The sequence below is a fragment of the Magnolia sinica genome, chromosome 16 (genome assembly GCF_029962835.1).
Source record: "Magnolia sinica isolate HGM2019 chromosome 16, MsV1, whole genome shotgun sequence".
NCBI classification, from domain to species: domain Eukaryota; kingdom Viridiplantae; phylum Streptophyta; class Magnoliopsida; order Magnoliales; family Magnoliaceae; genus Magnolia; species Magnolia sinica.
Window position 1 is genome coordinate 61,201,181 of NC_080588.1, and position 16,329 is coordinate 61,217,509.

Consider the following 16,329-nt stretch of genomic DNA (forward strand, 5'->3'; position numbering starts at 1 on the left):
AACAATATAAAAGATTTAATGAATGGTGATTACTTCCAACACTGGCAAGTAAAATATCAAACATATAAAATGTATATAAGATATAAAGATCACTTAGTCTAACACAAATCCACTCTAATAAAATATAATGAAAGTGTAATTATCAAGAAATCTCTCTGAGATACATAAGCTACATTACCTAATAATAAATTACAAGAAACAATTAAAGAAAAAATGCTTATAGATTACTAGGAACTGTAGAAAACCCAGTAGTATAACTTTTTGAAAAGACAATCGAAAAAAACTTACATTGTGGATAAAGATTCACAAATCAGAATATAAAGACTTCTGTAATAAAAGGCTCCTAATCAACTTTGTGGCATCTTATCTTTTCTTCTTCTCATCCTTTTTTTCAATAAAGAAAAACCTTGTAGTATTCGGAGAAAAAAAATAAATCATTCTCTCTCCTAATTTACATGGCCAAAAGATCAAAATGCCCTCTTACCCGTCTAAATAATCGCTTAAGCTCGGTCCCACCTCCACACGAGGAGGGACCCAACACATTAGTTTTTGAATTTGAGCCATTAGATATTAACTAACAGACCGATCTTGGCATCATTTCAGTATAGTTTTTGTGTTACTAACTCAACGGTTTAATTTTGAGTTACGCCTACGCCACTTGTGCAATCTCTCAGTGCCCGCGTATCGTCCATCACAATCTACAGAGTATCAAAGTTTTCTCTACCCGCATTGCGTTGGCGACTCTTGTACAACATAAATGAATAAATTGAAAAACGGTTCATATTCTATCCACGCCTGTGGCCCATCTATTAATCACTTTTCCTGGATTTTTGAGCTTGTAGGATGGCTGGATTTGAATGAATGGATCCGGGTCGTCCGATCTTAGTACACGGAGCCTCGTTGCTTCGTGGAGAAATCTCTTCGGACCGGAATAGTCTGCAACACCTGTTGTAGCGAGAGCGTGTAACACCCAATCTCATTGGGCCCACCATGATGTTTTGTAAGATATCCACACCATCCATCAGTTGTAACACCTAATGTTAAGACCTGAACCGAATGATCAAGAGGACATAAAACTCTATCGGACCACACCACATGGAAGAGTGGAATGTGAACGTCACCATAGAAATATTCCTGAGGCCTGATGTGCTGTATACCTGCCATCCAAACCGTCCATCAGACTAGCTCATCATAGTAAGAATTATTCTAGAAAAGCTCGATCCAAAACTCAGGTGAGCCACGACCTGTAAATTGGGCAGTTTTATATTGTTCCGTTAGTGTGGTCCATCTATTTTGAGGATAAGTATTATTTTTCTTAATTATTTTGAATAAAAGGTGGGTAAAATAATGGACGGATTGGATGCCAGGCACACATCAATGTGGGCCCCACATAGCCCGGGTGATGCAGGCGCTCTCTACAACTGGTGCTGTAGAGAACTTCAGTCCGTTCCCTTCCAAGGCACACTCGAGCGCGAGTTCCTTAACCGCACTTCCCAGAGAATTTCTAACGCAGAGCCGGAGGTGTACGCTTTGAGATGGCCCCTTCTCTGCAACCTCGTCTTCTTCTCCTTCGCTCTGCATACCAATCCTTGTGGAGGAGATCGCTGTCTTCAGATGCTTTGGTAGAAATCAAGGCTGGTGAGATTGGGATCGTCTCCGGTATTCCTCAGGAACACCTCCGAAGGAGGGTACGTTTTTTTCTAGGGTTTCTCATCTCTTTCTCAGGAAATGCATAGTTTCTGGAGGCGCAGGATTCCGTACACTTGGGACCATGGTCTGGCGATCATGGCCTTTGATCCGGTGGGCCCCTCCTTGGATGAGGATGCCTTAGAAAGTCTTCATTCATCGTTGAGTGAAAAATGAGAAATTCATGGAAAATTGCAATCTCCACCACTTAATAATACACCTATCCGGGTCTTGATTTGCCGCGTCGTTGTTTTCGGGGAAGAAAGAAATACATTTTATTTTGCCCTTTTTTTTCCCATTGAATGTGGACCGTTTTCCATTTATTTGTAAGCTGCTTATTGAAGTGTTAGGATCTTCCGATCTGGTAGATTTTTGGGGTGTCTGCGATCCAAGGCAGGCCTGATCAGATTAATGGTCTCGATAGCGGAGCTGTGGATCCTACATATACGGAACACTGGCACTCTATATGGCTGAATTGGGGTTTCCCCGTCTTCGGTTGCTAGGAATCCCTTTTTCACCTCATTGGCATCCATGAATGGCACAGGTTGTAATTTACTCGCCTGCTCGAACGGCGACCCAACAAGGTTCCGGAAAAGTTGGAAAATGGAAGATCAATTTCTTGTCGACCCAGAAGTATGTCCTCTCAACTGTATCTCATAGCCTTCTCTTTTTAATCTATCATAAAGAATTAGGATCTTGGTCAAGATAAATGCTTGGGCGATTCAGCCAGGATTGATTGATGAGGTGATTTGCCACACGCATGCTAAACTGGCATACATGTGTGAAATCCGGGCCATTCATCAGTTGGGTGAACATCTCCTGGCCAGGCAGGCACACTGGTTTGCTCATTGGGGTGGCCTACTGCATTTGTATGTTGATTATAGACTGTTGGTCCTTTTTTTATCGTTCGGTCTTTCTCAAACACGTGTGGCCCACTTAACGAGTTGGGTGGCCTACATGGTGGCCCCACCTGATAAATGGCTTGGATCTCTCACACACGTGCCAGGTTGATGCGTGTTTTGCAAATTGTCTTATATTTTCTCCTTGGTGAAAGAGTTCTAATTTTACATTGTCCTCAAATTTTCATGGAGTAAGTGTCCTGCTTCATTTTCAGCACACAATATGTAATTTTCATCTACAATTCTGCATTGTCATGGGCTCATATGGAACTGCATGTTCTTGACTTTAACTGCTTGCAAATTGTCCTATGTGGGCAGCATGTAGTAGTTGTTCTAAGGCATAGTGTGGTCTAATCACATCCGCGTGTGAGTGGTGTTGGTAATCATGTAGTGGTGGATTCCCTACTATTTTCTGCTACCAAATACTTGAGCATTTCCTTTCATGTCTGTGGGTGCTTCATGCTAACAGTTGCCTTACAACTGCCCCTTGTGCCCCTTGTACACTTGTCTTTGGGGTGCGCATGTGATGGTTGGGTTGGGGCCGTTCAATACTGGGTGGGACCATGTTGGCATAAGAGTGCTGTCACTGTTAGCTCTGCTGTCGCTAGTTTCAAGAACTGGTTATGAGAGGAAGGTTGATGCCTGGTGAGCAGCTGATCACAGAACTTTTTGCTGATTTAATGCGATATAGAGTGTGGGGATCCATGCATAGATGTGGAAGGTTGCCTTGACATGGGTTTGTCCATTTTCCATTGACTCCTTTACTGACCTGTTAGTTGTGGAATGTGATTCGAAGACACTGTTAGCTTGGGTGGCTGGGGACATACCAATTCTATGTAAGGGTATCATTGCTTGTTTAAGGGTTCTCTGCATCACGCGTGTAGAGAGGACAATTCCTTGGCAAATGCTCTTGTTGTGGCCATTTTGTATTGGAAATTCTCTCCATTGCCTTTTTTGTAAGGTTTCCTTTTTCCCTTCCATTCAATTGAAATTTTCTTTACCAATAGAAAAAAATGAATGGAGCCATTACTGTTATGTTCCTGAACTTATGCTTTTAAGTGGAGCATCAATCACCTTCACCATTTCCCAGGTCAACTGAAAATGTCTGAATGGATTTTGCTTTATTTGTAATCATACACCCATGTCAATTATGTGTAAATTTGTTCCTAACTTATAGAGTTCTGCTAAGCCTACGTGCATGATGCACCCGTGCATTGGGCCAATCACAGCTGGCACATGTGGGGGAATGTGTGACATGCATCAGTTGGGCCCCATTGCGTCCACACAATGGGGCCCAACTGATGCATGTCACACATTCCCCCACATGTGCCAGCTGTGATTGGCCCAATGCACAGGTGCATCATGCACGTAGGCTTAGCAGAACTCTGTAAGTTAGGAACAAATTTACACATAATTGACATGGGTGTATGATTACAAATAAAGCAAAATCCACACAATGGGGCCCAACTGATGTGGACCCCACTTTTTTTTAGTGGTAGAAGTATGATGTAGTTACACAGTGCTGTTGATGTTAGTTGTTTTAGATCATCAACTCTTTATTTTCTTGTAGGTGGGAGAATCCATTGATGGGCTGGACATCCACTGGGGATCCATATGCCAATGTAGGTGATGCGGCGCTTGGTTTCGACAGTGAGGAAGCTGCAAAGGCATTTGCCGAAAAGCATGGGTGGGATTATGAGGTATGTGCATCATTCATAGTTCAACAACTCATGCTACCATTTCTTTTAAATGGAAACGACTTGTCTAATTTAAGTTTGTCTTATGAAGTCTATTCATAATTCAGACAAAAGTATCTAGCAGTTTGCCTGATCCTTTGTGACTACGTGGTTTAAGGTATTCTGTATCGGTAACAGTGGCCGTAACAGTCACCACCATTACCGATACGGGTATTAGCTGTAACGGCTAATACAGGGGCGTAACGACCGTTACCACTCCAATAACAGTTGAAAATTTTCTTTTGCCTGAAAAATTATCTAAAAATATCAAAATAATGTAAATATTCCAAATATATATTCATTTTTTGTTTTGAACATGTTTATGGTTGTGTAACAGTCCACTCTTTGGTGATAGTGTTGTATCGGGCTGTTTAGTGAATTTGTGAACATTATTATATGTCTGTAATGTTTACATAGCACAATCAAGCATTAAAACTAGAAATCAGGAAAAAAAAAAGGACATTACTTTTTCAAATTTTTTGAAAAAATGCCCTTGGAGCTTCTATTCGCTCAAATCACTTCAATCTACGATTTTAATCTTAAAAACTATAGTAAGAATAGTCAAAATTTATTGTAAAATGATTTATGAGAGTTTTTTTTTTTTTTTTTTTTTTTTAATGAGAAAATGGATTTAAATATAAAAAAAAAAAAAAGAAAAAAAAGTGGTTGTTTTTCAATGGAAGTGATTCTTGAGAGGCCATGAGCAATAAATTTCAGATCCTCAAGATGGTCATGCAAACCAATGGTTGCATCTTTCATAATCACAAGAGTTTGAGAACGGATTACATACCTCTAGAGGCATGACATTTTTGTGCCTCCAGATCATGTACTACACATGTGGCACTTGCATGATGATCTGAACCAGACATTCTTTGGACTCATCCATCGATTGACAGTTAATCAATTTTTTATTTTTTATTATACAAACCTCAATCATCTAATAAATGGGCCCTTTCTCACTTAGTGGGAGCCGTTGCTGGTTTTCGTGTTTAAGTGTTCATTTGTATGCCACCGAGGGTTAGAATTGTCTAAATAGGCAAATGATACAATTCTATTTTGTGAGGTAGAAGAGAGTAAAGTGGATAATTTAAGGAAAGATGATAACTTGTTTCAATGTGGTTTCTGGTTTGAAGGTTAACATTAACAAAAGTGAGATTTTGGGTGTCGGGATTTCTAAGGAAGAAGTTAGCAGGTTTGCGGATATTATTTGTTGTCATGTAGGTTCTTTTCCGTCAACCTACCTTGGGCTTCCTCTTTGCATTGGAAAACCGGCAAAACCATTGTGGGATAAAGTTATTGAAAGGTTCAAAGGTAAGCTCTCTTGATGGAAAAGCATGTATCTTTCAATAAGAGGAAGGTTAACATTGATTAGATCGGCTATGTCTAATCTTCCGGTCTATTACATGTCCCTTTTTAGGTGTACTAAATCAATATTGGATAGGTTGGAAAAATTAAGGTGGGATTTCTTATGGAAAGGCTTAGAAGAAAAATACAAGTTTCACTTGATTAAATGGGGTGAGGTATGCAAGCGTTTTGAAGGGGATGGGGGTATGTGGAATTTAGATCATATGAATTAAGCACTTTGAGGGAAATTGATTAGTAGTTTCGGCGTGGGAAAAGGAAATTTCTAGTGAGAAGTTTTTTAAAGGAAGTATGGGTCTCAAGTTAGGGGTGGTGGTGGACAAAGGATTCGTTTCTATATAGAGCTTCCGCGGTGTGCAAGTCTATAGCGACAGCGGTGTGCAAGTCTGTAGCGACAATGAGGCAAAATTTTGTGGAGCATGTTAAATTTTCATTGGGTGATGGGTTGGATACTCATTTTTGGAAAGATATTTGGTTGTGGAAAAGGCACTCTCTGAAGTTTATCCTAGGATAGCAAGGCTATCTGTGGATGACAATATATCAGTGGCTCATTGTTTCACTTTTTTAGGGGATGTTCCGTTATGGACTCTCCCATGTCATAGGAATTTGTTGGATGAAGAGTCGGAAAAGTTGGTCGGCCTTCCTTTTTCTTCTTTTTTTTCTGCTTTTGGCCCTAATAAAAAATCGTCTTTCAAAAAAAAAAAAAAGGTTAGCCTTCTAGAGTTTCTTCATAGTGTAAATCCAGTTTTGGGGTTAAGTGATGAGATGGTATGAAGTTTGGAGAAATCGGAGCATTTCTTATTAAAATCTTGGTATAGAGTTGTAAGTGGATCATTTGGGTTGAAGCTTTGATTTGGCATTATCGTGTTCATCCTAAGGTGGCGGTTTTTGGGTAGCCTGCATGTAAGCATAAGGTTCTCACAATGGACAATCTTCGCAAGAGAAGTATGGTGCTTCCAAATGCGTACTGTGTTTCCGAGATGAAGAATCAATAGATCATCTCTTTATCCATTGCTTTCTTGTGAAGGAGTTTTGGAATAACCTCTTCAATCTATTCAAGATCCCATGGGTGATGCCGAATCCAATGGAGACCTTCCTTCTAGAGTGGGTGTAGTTGGCAAGGAAGTCTGGAGAATGGTGATGTCGGCAGGCCTATGGTGTATGCGGGGGGAAAAGGAATAGTCGGTGCTTCAAAAATGGAAGTGGGAGGTGTCTGAGGTATTTAGTGGGGCATAATTAAATGTCATGGAGTGGGCTTAAGCGTCTGCTATATTAGGCAAAAGTTATATGTTTCTAGTTGCTTAGTTTGTGTTGTAATTCTTTAGGCTTTGGCCTTCTATCAATAAACTTATCACTTTAAAGAAAAAAAGAGGAAAAAAAAAAAAGAACCGTCTAAACACTGATTTTTGGACCACAGGCCTATTGCTTTTGGAAGCTGCTGTTACGAATTTACGATAGGGGCCATAACAGTTGTTATGGCCTTTTATATATATATATATATATATATATATATATAAACTATGTTGGCCTTGTAACAGGATGTTATAGGACTACAGGCCATTACAGGGTTACATGCCTCCTCCTCCTCCTCCTTTTTTTCATAATGGCCGTTACAACCCTGTAATGCGTAATGGTTACCACCATTAATGTTATGTAACTGTTTTTTAATGCCTTGAATACAACAAGTGGCTCGCATGTACATTGGGTTTTCAGCTTGAGCAAGTGGAGAGCACGTGGTTCGATAATCCAGACCACTGGTATTGAAGAGTGGGCCAATACTATTTTTGGTCAAAGGCATGTTTACACTGAATGGTGTGGGTCTTTGACAAGTTTGCTGTATGCAAGAAGCTTTGACATGTAGGGACTCTACTGTTAGATCAGGGTCAAGTTCCATGTTCCATGTCCATCATATGATGCTCCACACAACTAACTGCAGTTGCCTCAAAACTCTTCAAGATTGGTAGATACTAAACTTTTATTCAATGTTCTGGAAACAACAGTAAGGAATTATTTGGTAATTGCAGACCCATCTGATGTATATTATAAACATGTTTCTTTTCGCATAAGCAAATTCTCAACAAACGCTTATCTGGAATTGTTTGTTATGAATTACTTCTGCACTTATTAAAAGCAATTCCAAACGGACCCTTAAGCTCAGACTTGTTTGGGAAGGTAGAAAACCGTGGAAAAGAATATGAACTCCCTAATGTGACAGTTTCCTCAATTTGAGAAACCAAAAAAGAGGGGGAAACTATTTTCCTTTTCCTAGTTTTCCTTGAATGTGCAAAACCATTTTGAAAGAAGAAGAAGAATCGTGTTAAATGTTGCTTTACACATTTGCAAGAGAAAACTCTCGTTGTTTGACTATTGGCATTTTAACATTTCCATGGAAAACGGCCCTCCAAACCAACCAATGGAATAACTATTGTATTCCGTGGTTTTCCATTTCCTGAGGATTCCATAATTGTTTTCCATGTCCACATTTTCGGTTATCCCTATCCAAACAGGAAGTCCAAGATGAGGGCCCTTCGAGTAGGTTGTTTGTGGATGATGCAGTAATAGTTGATGAGACTAGAGAGGAATGTAGCCCAAAATATCAACTGGTTTGCTTTATTTTATAGGTAAATAGCGTACAACTGTCTGGTTGTACTATCTACGTACTTGGAATTTGGAATGCTATATCCAAACTCTATGCTATTTCCAATCTATACAATTGCATTCAATATTCGAAATATGGGTATCGCACCCTTGTGATACAGATACATATCGGTTACCGCATGAGACATATTGGTTGTATCGCGTAATGCGTCGTTGTTGTTCTAAACATGGGGAAATTGGTCGAATTTTTCAATGAAAAAAGACATTAATACACACTTATAAATCAAACCATTACAAAAAATAAGTGCACATAATAGGCTTGCTTTGTATAGGGTCATAATCTATGTGTTTTTTCTAAATTAATGCAAGTATATTCAAAGTCTATTCATATAATTTATAAATGTAAGAAGAAGTGTGGAAACACAAGTAATACATTCAACAGCAAAAGAAGAATCATTAGTTCAAATTACACACGTGTTTGATTTTATGTTTGGACACAAAGATTGCAACCAATTTGTGAGAAAGTGAGAAGTTTTGATTTTATTTTTTTAAAATTTTCCGCAACTCGGCCCATCTCTTCCAAATCTCAAATTGAAGATCCCAATCCATGATTTTTTTATGCAAAATATGAAAAATCAGGGATTTGTAACAATTTGACAATGATTTAACATGATTTACAGAAAAAAAGGATCAAAAAATCGAAAATGCTCGCCGGATTGAGCATGTGGGATATATCGTACTACTTGTGTGTTTCATATTGCACAGGTGGGATACAAGATATATCGTAGGAGATATCGGCCGATACCGTCGATATTTAAAACACTGATTGCATTAAGCAGCTCAACCAGTTATTCTTTTAGGTTATAAAGTGGTATAGAGGTCTTGAAAGATTTTCCAGTTCTAGGTTTTCTGGAGACTTATGTAAAGCCACAAGAGGGATTATACAATTTTATAGGTCCTAATACAATTGGAAAGGTATGCTTTTCACTCAAGCTGGAAAGATGACCTTGTCAAGTCTTCCCTTCAGTCTCTTTTGGTTTCTTGTCTCTTGTTGCATCGGATGCTTGTGAGGGTTGCAAAATCAATGGAGAGCATCCAGAAGAAAGGTTGATCTTACAGTTATGCATGGAATTCAGCTTGTACTGTTGGAGAGATGACATGTTTAGGCTCTTTATTTCCTACTGTTGTTCACTTTGGGGGCCTCTTTGGACAGGAAGAGTCCAAAACATGGACACGAAAATCCAAGTAGAATCCTATAGACAAGGAAAACTATGAAATGAATCCAATTGACATGATTTGTTTGGCAAGGTTGATTTCTATGGAAATGTTGAAAAGTCAACGGTCAAGCAGCTTTAGTTCTCTCTCATAACCATGGAATGGAGATTTAACACCTTTTTTTTTTCTGAAAGAAATTGATTTCCACAATAATTTGAGGAAAATGTAATTATGGCAATTGATTTCTGCAGTTACTTTTCGGTTCACAAATAGTGGAAAAGTAGATTTCCATGGAAATCAATTTTATTTCCAAGGTTTTTAATGTTCCAAAAATAGATTTTAGGTAAGCGTTCCTTCAGCCAATAGGCAACTAGTTTTGGTCTTTTAGTATTTAAATTAGCAAGTTGTGTGACTCCTTTCAACCATAAAAGGGCCATACATTTTGTATCGGAGACTGGGTTTCTGATAGGACAGGGTTTGGTTTAACTTTGGAGATCGATATTCATGTGCATCTCCACAACAGAATCTCTATCCTAGTGAATGGAACTCGAGTTTTGTTTGCAACTCTAGGGACTCCTGCCAAGGTGGGAGCGGATTAGGTGTTACCCCCGACGTGGCGTGGTTTCATTGGCGTGCAGATGCATGTCAAAGAAGGGTCAAGTACGTATTCGACCTGTGAAAGTTGATGGATCCACTCTGATATGCATCTGCATGCCAATGAAACTGCGCCATATCAGGGTAGCACCTTAGTCAATGTTACCCGGTTAATACCTCATCTGCTCCCTATCAAGGTGACCCTTTTTCTCCTTGTCCATTCACCATTGCGCTTGTCGAGATAGCAATAGAAGTAAGTCTCTTGGCGGGCTTCATTTTGGGCTGTTTCATGTTTGGAGAAGTCCTATTTGATTTTACCAGTGATCTTGTTTGCAACGATGCTTCTACTTTTCATCCTTAGATGTTTAAGCACATATATGAGCAGCGGGTTGATCTTAGGAAGAGTTCCTTCATTGGTTTGAGGTGGAAAATCATGTAATAGATGATGCCATTAGAAATTGGGCTGTTAGAGCACTCGTTTCTAGCCAGTTCTTAGACTCCTAATTAGGGCTGCAACTGGAGCGGGTTCAAACCAATCCAGACTTGCCCAACCAGATTAAATCGGGTTGGTTTAGGTTGAGGTTAGGCTTGGGTTTGCTTTTGTAACCTGATTTAGTTTCGTTTTCGGTTTTGGTTGAATCATAACCCAACCTTCTCCACCCGAACTGGACATGCATACTCAACCTGGCCCAACTCTAATCAAATTGTTTGGGCTAACCCCAATCTGATGTGCTTTGCATGCCTACTGCTAAAGCCAAAGAAATCCCCTGCATAACCCAAACTACTCCACCTGACCTAAATATGCAGAGTCAACCTGGTCCAACTCTAATATGAAGAGTTGGGTCATCTACCATAGGGATTGTTGATGGTATAGACCAAGATTCTTTACCCAAGTTGGCAAAACTAGATTGGTGAGTCAGTTTCAGGTTGTTAATATGAAAAGGGGCAGAATCAGGTGGAATTGGGTCAGATCGAGTATGAGTTAACCACCAAGTTGTTTGGGTTGACCCCAATTCGACATGGCTTGCATGCGTGCCGCTAGCCCAAAGAAATCCCCTCCTAAAATCTGTTTATGTATGGTGGATCCGTTGTTCCATTAGCCTCTTTCTGTCAATTTATCATTGGAAGAGAGGTGTAATTGGGGTGGGCTAATTAGGACTGCAATTGGAGCAGGCTAAAACTGAACCCTGGTTGCCCAACCTGACACTACTCCAGTTAGATCAATTGGATTAGTTCGAAGTTGGGTTTGGCTTTGATTCTGTAACCTCATTTGGATTTGGTTTCACCTCACACGAATATGCATGCTCAACCCAGCCCAACTCTAATCTAGAAGAGTTTTGGGTCATCTGTGTTGGGGTTGTTCATATCAATGTTTTAGACCAAGTTTCATATCCCAAATAATAATAATAATAATAATTGTAGTAGTAATAATAATAATAATAATAATAGTTGTCGTAATAATGATAATAATAATCGGATTGGGTTGAGTCAAGTTCAGGTTTTTAATATGAAAAGAGGTAGACTTGGTTTGAGCTCTGTCAGATTTAGTGTAGCTTAACCACCGAGTTGTTTGGGTTGACCCCAATCTGACCTGCATTGCATGCCTACTGCTAAGCCAAAAGTCCCTTGGAAAAGTCTGTGTCATTTTATGGTTGATCTGTTGTTCCATTGGCTTCTTTCTGCCAATTTATCATTGGAAGAAATGTGCCATTTTTTGGGGAGGCCATCTCCATTTGAGGAGTTAAAGCAGATGATAAATATGTAGTTTCCGCCATTCACACGAAAAGCCTTGCGACAATATACAACAGAATGCTACAGTCTTACCATTCAAAAGAATCATTCAACACTATTGTTGATTAAACTGTATCCCCAAATCCAACAATTATTCTTAATCATTGCAACAAACGCAATCACATAGGCTGAAGTGGTTTTTTGGATATGTAGTACAGTTGAGATGGTTGAATGTTATGCTCTGGATCCTGGTACTATGAACTCAACGTGGGTACATGTTCATTTACTAGAAGGGTTTGTCGTCCCTAACATCTGGATTGACCAGGATGCTTGCAACGGGATTGAACAAATGAGTGCTTGTGCTTGCTGGCTGCACTCTTGAGTTGATTGAAATTGGATTTGCTCAAATTTTGGAAACATTGGAAATTTGCTCAATTCAATATTTTGCATGGTTATATTTTGATTTATCCCATACCTCTGCACGTGTGCTTGACATGACTTGTATCTTTTGTGCAGGTTAGGAAGCGTCATACTCCTCTTTTGAAGGTTTGATATTCTTTTTTCACCTACTTCTATTGATGCAACTATTTTCATTTTCATACCTGGTTTGTTTTTGCTTGACATGTAATATCATTGCGAGCTTGTGGTTTAGTAAAGACTGATTGATCTCTCCGAGCATTAAATCTGATTGTAGAGTTTCCACGCGTTATTTTCTGCTATGTAGGCACGAGTTCCAATATATCAAGTGTCTCTCTTAGGCACTCACATGACAAATTACATGATCGAACATTTTCTACAGTTATCACTGTACGAATTTGCATAGCACTTATTGTACCTCCAAGCCATGCATCAAGATGGATATGTAGATGCAGGTCCAAAAAATTAAGCTGGTATACTGGCATAGGACAATGATTGTTAGGTGGTTCCTGTCCTCCAATCTCATTCTCGTACTTTGACAATAGGTGAATGCAATAATTGGAAATAATTTTTTTGATTTGCAGACTTGGATATTTCCCGCACAAGAGAGTTAAAACTGGTATATCGGGTGCCATACAGTTCATGGCCCCACATCTGTATTGTGTTATATTGGGTTGTTTCAGCCGATACAGCTATATTGTTGATGGATGATACTGGTACCTATCACTCAATCCAGTTCCGGCCTTTTGGATGGTACTTTAAACCTTGCTCACAAGAATATCCCTTAATTTAAGGCTTCTAATCCCTAGCCCTCGTTCCTTTCATTTGCATGCCTCTTCCCAATTGACCATGTGGAGTGTAGTTTTCTTTTCAGCCCTCTGCCAAAGAAAATCTTTTTGGATCTTCTTCAACTTGTAAACAACACTAGCAAGGTCTCAAAGTCGCACAACCCACAAACAATAGGTGATGACTGTAAATGTATATTTTAAACATTAAACATTATATATATATATATATATATATATATCAAAACAAGAGTCCAGAATTGCTCAGCACGACAGGCTTTTGAGTTTTCTTATTATTTAAACTACGATTGGGAGTAGTCCTTGTCTGTGATACTTAGATGTGGACACTGATACAGGACAAGTATAAAAGTGGGGGCAGCACCACTAGGATGATGCATTTATCTGATTTTGTGATGAAATATTTGAACCATTCTATTTCATAGTTGTATTAAACAAAGCGCTAATCTTTCTAACATGTTAATTGATGAAATAGTTGATGTTTACAATATTCAGTCAAAAAGTAAATATATCTAATACAATAGGATTCAGTTAAAACGTTAAAAAAAGTACCCTAGAGCTCTCCCAGATATGAGTACTGCCATCGTCATTATGTCCAGGCATAATAGCTTCTAGGGATAAGATACCTCACCAATTTCAGTTGTTAGGTCCTAAGAATAAGATGTCTACTCATGCAAGTGTACATTTTGGAAAGAGAATGATTTGATACAGCAGCTGTATCTATACACAGCCAATTCCAATCTGTGCAATGTCTCACATTTGCAGAATATCTGGTCCGTGCAAAAGGTGGCCCCCTGTGATGATCACTTGGAATGAAAATCAGGCCGATCCACTATTGGGCGGGCTCCATGTGGTACACTGAGCATTTTATTGGCTGTCCATAGAATTCTTATACCAGATGATGACTCCACAACATCAAAGCTGATAGTTACATGATCTTTGGATTCCTGTCTCGGACTCTCGGTTCGTTTTGTCCTTTAAATCTTTGTACAGCCTCCATCCATTTGATTTCTATTCTTGAAAGTGATCATACCCTACCAAATGGTGAGCTTCCATGTTTCTAAAACGGTTGGATCCGATCCACATCATCACTATGAAACCTGAGGGCGACTCATAGCCTAGTTGTCGCTAGGATGCATGGAACCTAAGAGCAACTGAGCCGAGCTGCCACAAACCATTGCCCAATGTTATTGGGTTTTTAATTCTGGCGGGTGGCTCTCATTGTTTCACAATCCAACTCCCACTATGCCTCCATATTTCGTCAATAAAAAAGGCTAACCCAGGCTTTCTTGATAATTCCTCAATAATACAAACTGACCCAACATTTTTATTTGTGGCCTTCAGATATAGGGTTCAGAAAGAATAAGAGCAGCACACATTCAACTCAAAAAGGTCCTAAGACCGTTTAGGAGAGAAATAATGACAAGACATTCAAAAATAGGTGGCTGGATTGCATTTTTTTTCATTTGGGATTTTTGTAGGACATGCCATATCCAAGGGGCAGTCTTAAAACCATTCTATGGAGTACTGACCCATGGTGATGTTGATTTCTTTTATATCTGTTAATAGCAATAGGAAAAAATTGTGTGACCAATGCACACAGACACTCGTTGCGCATCGTGCGAATACATGGTTTGGTGATTGCTTGATACTTAGTAATTTTTGTAATTGGAAAAGATTGTGTGCCTGGTGCACACGGTCAGGAATTTATCACACATTTCAAGATGGGAGCTTGAGTATTGAGATTTTTTTTTTTTTTTAAATGTGGAAATGCTTGCTGGATTCCTGGCAACTGTTTGCTTTTGATGGGGATAGTGAGTGTGCACATTGTACTGATCATGTCTGCTTGAATTTCCTTTTGGTGCAGCCAAAGGCTTATGCAGACAATTTCAAGTGGAAGGGTCCCCCCAAGACTGAAGAAGCTTGATTTCATTCTCCCAACTTTTTCTTTCTTTTTTGTTTTTTTTTTTTTCTTTGTTTCTCTTTTTTGAATGATGTTGAGCCACAAATCTTTCTATCAATAAATTAAAATGGCTTGATTTTCTTAATCAGATTGTTAATTCTGTATTAGTCTTCTGATATTTCAAGAACCTATCTTTGTCCCAACTGAAACATTGGAAAAGAACACAACGGATTTGAACTGTTTTGCTACTTTTTTTTCTTTTCGTTTTGTGTTATGTACACTGGAAGTTCTTAAGCCTTGGAATTTGGTATCAGGAACCTCCATGTGAATAGATAGTCCTTAGATTCACAGGAGAGCCTGATTACATCACATGGAGCGTTGATGAACATCTTCTGCCCATTGCTGGCCCACTCTATCTTCACCCTGCATGAGAAGCCGTTGGATGAAATGGGCACTGAGGAATCTGAAAGATCCAGCATCACCTCCCCGCTAATCCTCTCCGTCTTCGAAGTTGTGGCGCTCACTCTCCCATCCTTTGCAACCATTGAGTCAAGCCAAGGGCACTCGGGCTGGCCTACCATCTCTTTATACGCCGAGTTGGCGAGCCTAACCTTGTTGTTGGAGTCTGAAACAACTGACGGTAACGCCTCTGATTCCATTTCCTCTTCAACCTCCTCGGGCATCTTTGAAACTGGAGCTGTGGAACCTGAGCCAGTGGTCTCACTGATGCAAGCGACGCTGATGCTCGAACCGATAGGCCGCACGGGCTGAGGAACTATAACAGAAGTGCAACCCGTCGGGCCTGGAATGGGTAACTGTAGATTCTGCAACAGATCCTTTTCCTCTGGAACTTCTGCCTTACAATTCAAATCCAGTATCCATTCTTCCATCTTCGGGAAGAGGTTGAGTCCCTCTAAATCAGAGCCATTTGCAGGTGGCGGGACATGAAGTGCAGGAGCATGACATGGATATGGAAGAAGGGGAAGTGTAACTAAATCACCACAACCTGATGGGCCTTCTTCAAATCTAGGACTTGGGTAAGGAAAGCATGGAAGGCCATGTCCAAAGGTCTGAGAGGAGAGTGGTAGTTGGGTCTTTTTGGCTAGGCAAGAAGCATGAGGAGAGGGTTGTGTGAGATGATGGGTCTTTGATCTTTTTTGGGCAGCTGTAGAATTGCATGTTTTGGTCCTTTTTCTTGACCTTGTGGACCTGGTTTTGTGATGGGAAGAGAGGTTTTTGAGGAAAGGAGAGAGGATGTTCTTTTCAATTGGTGGGCCATCTAGCAATGGATTTGGAGGGAGCTGAGGCCTGGGTGCAATGGGCCTGTATCTTGACAGGATCTGATCTGTTTTAGAGGTAGACAAGAGCCCTAGAGAGCTGATCAT

General features: G+C 39.8%; 2 protein-coding genes across 3 annotated transcripts; one reads left to right on the forward strand and one right to left on the reverse strand.

Moving 5' to 3' along the window:
- The first annotated feature begins 1,464 nt into the window (after nucleotides 1–1,464).
- On the forward strand, nucleotides 1,465–15,089 carry LOC131228717 (NADH dehydrogenase [ubiquinone] iron-sulfur protein 4, mitochondrial). Of its 2 annotated transcripts, XM_058224565.1 has the most exons (5): nucleotides 1,468–1,688; nucleotides 2,231–2,319; nucleotides 4,156–4,285; nucleotides 12,338–12,367; nucleotides 14,909–15,089. In XM_058224565.1, exons 1-5 carry the CDS (start codon nucleotides 1,536–1,538, stop codon nucleotides 14,966–14,968), a joined length of 462 nt encoding a protein of 153 aa, XP_058080548.1. In that variant the 5' UTR covers nucleotides 1,468–1,535; the 3' UTR covers nucleotides 14,969–15,089. The 2 variants fall into 2 exon arrangements, with proteins under 2 accessions (XP_058080549.1, XP_058080548.1); XM_058224566.1 differs by lacking the exon at nucleotides 12,338–12,367 and having other exon boundaries at nucleotides 1,465–1,688.
- Nucleotides 15,090–15,234: 145 nt separating this feature from the next.
- On the reverse strand, nucleotides 15,235–16,329 carry LOC131228882 (uncharacterized). The gene has a single exon (XM_058224728.1). The coding sequence runs from the start codon at nucleotides 16,327–16,329 to the stop codon at nucleotides 15,235–15,237; it is 1,095 nt and encodes a 364-aa protein (XP_058080711.1).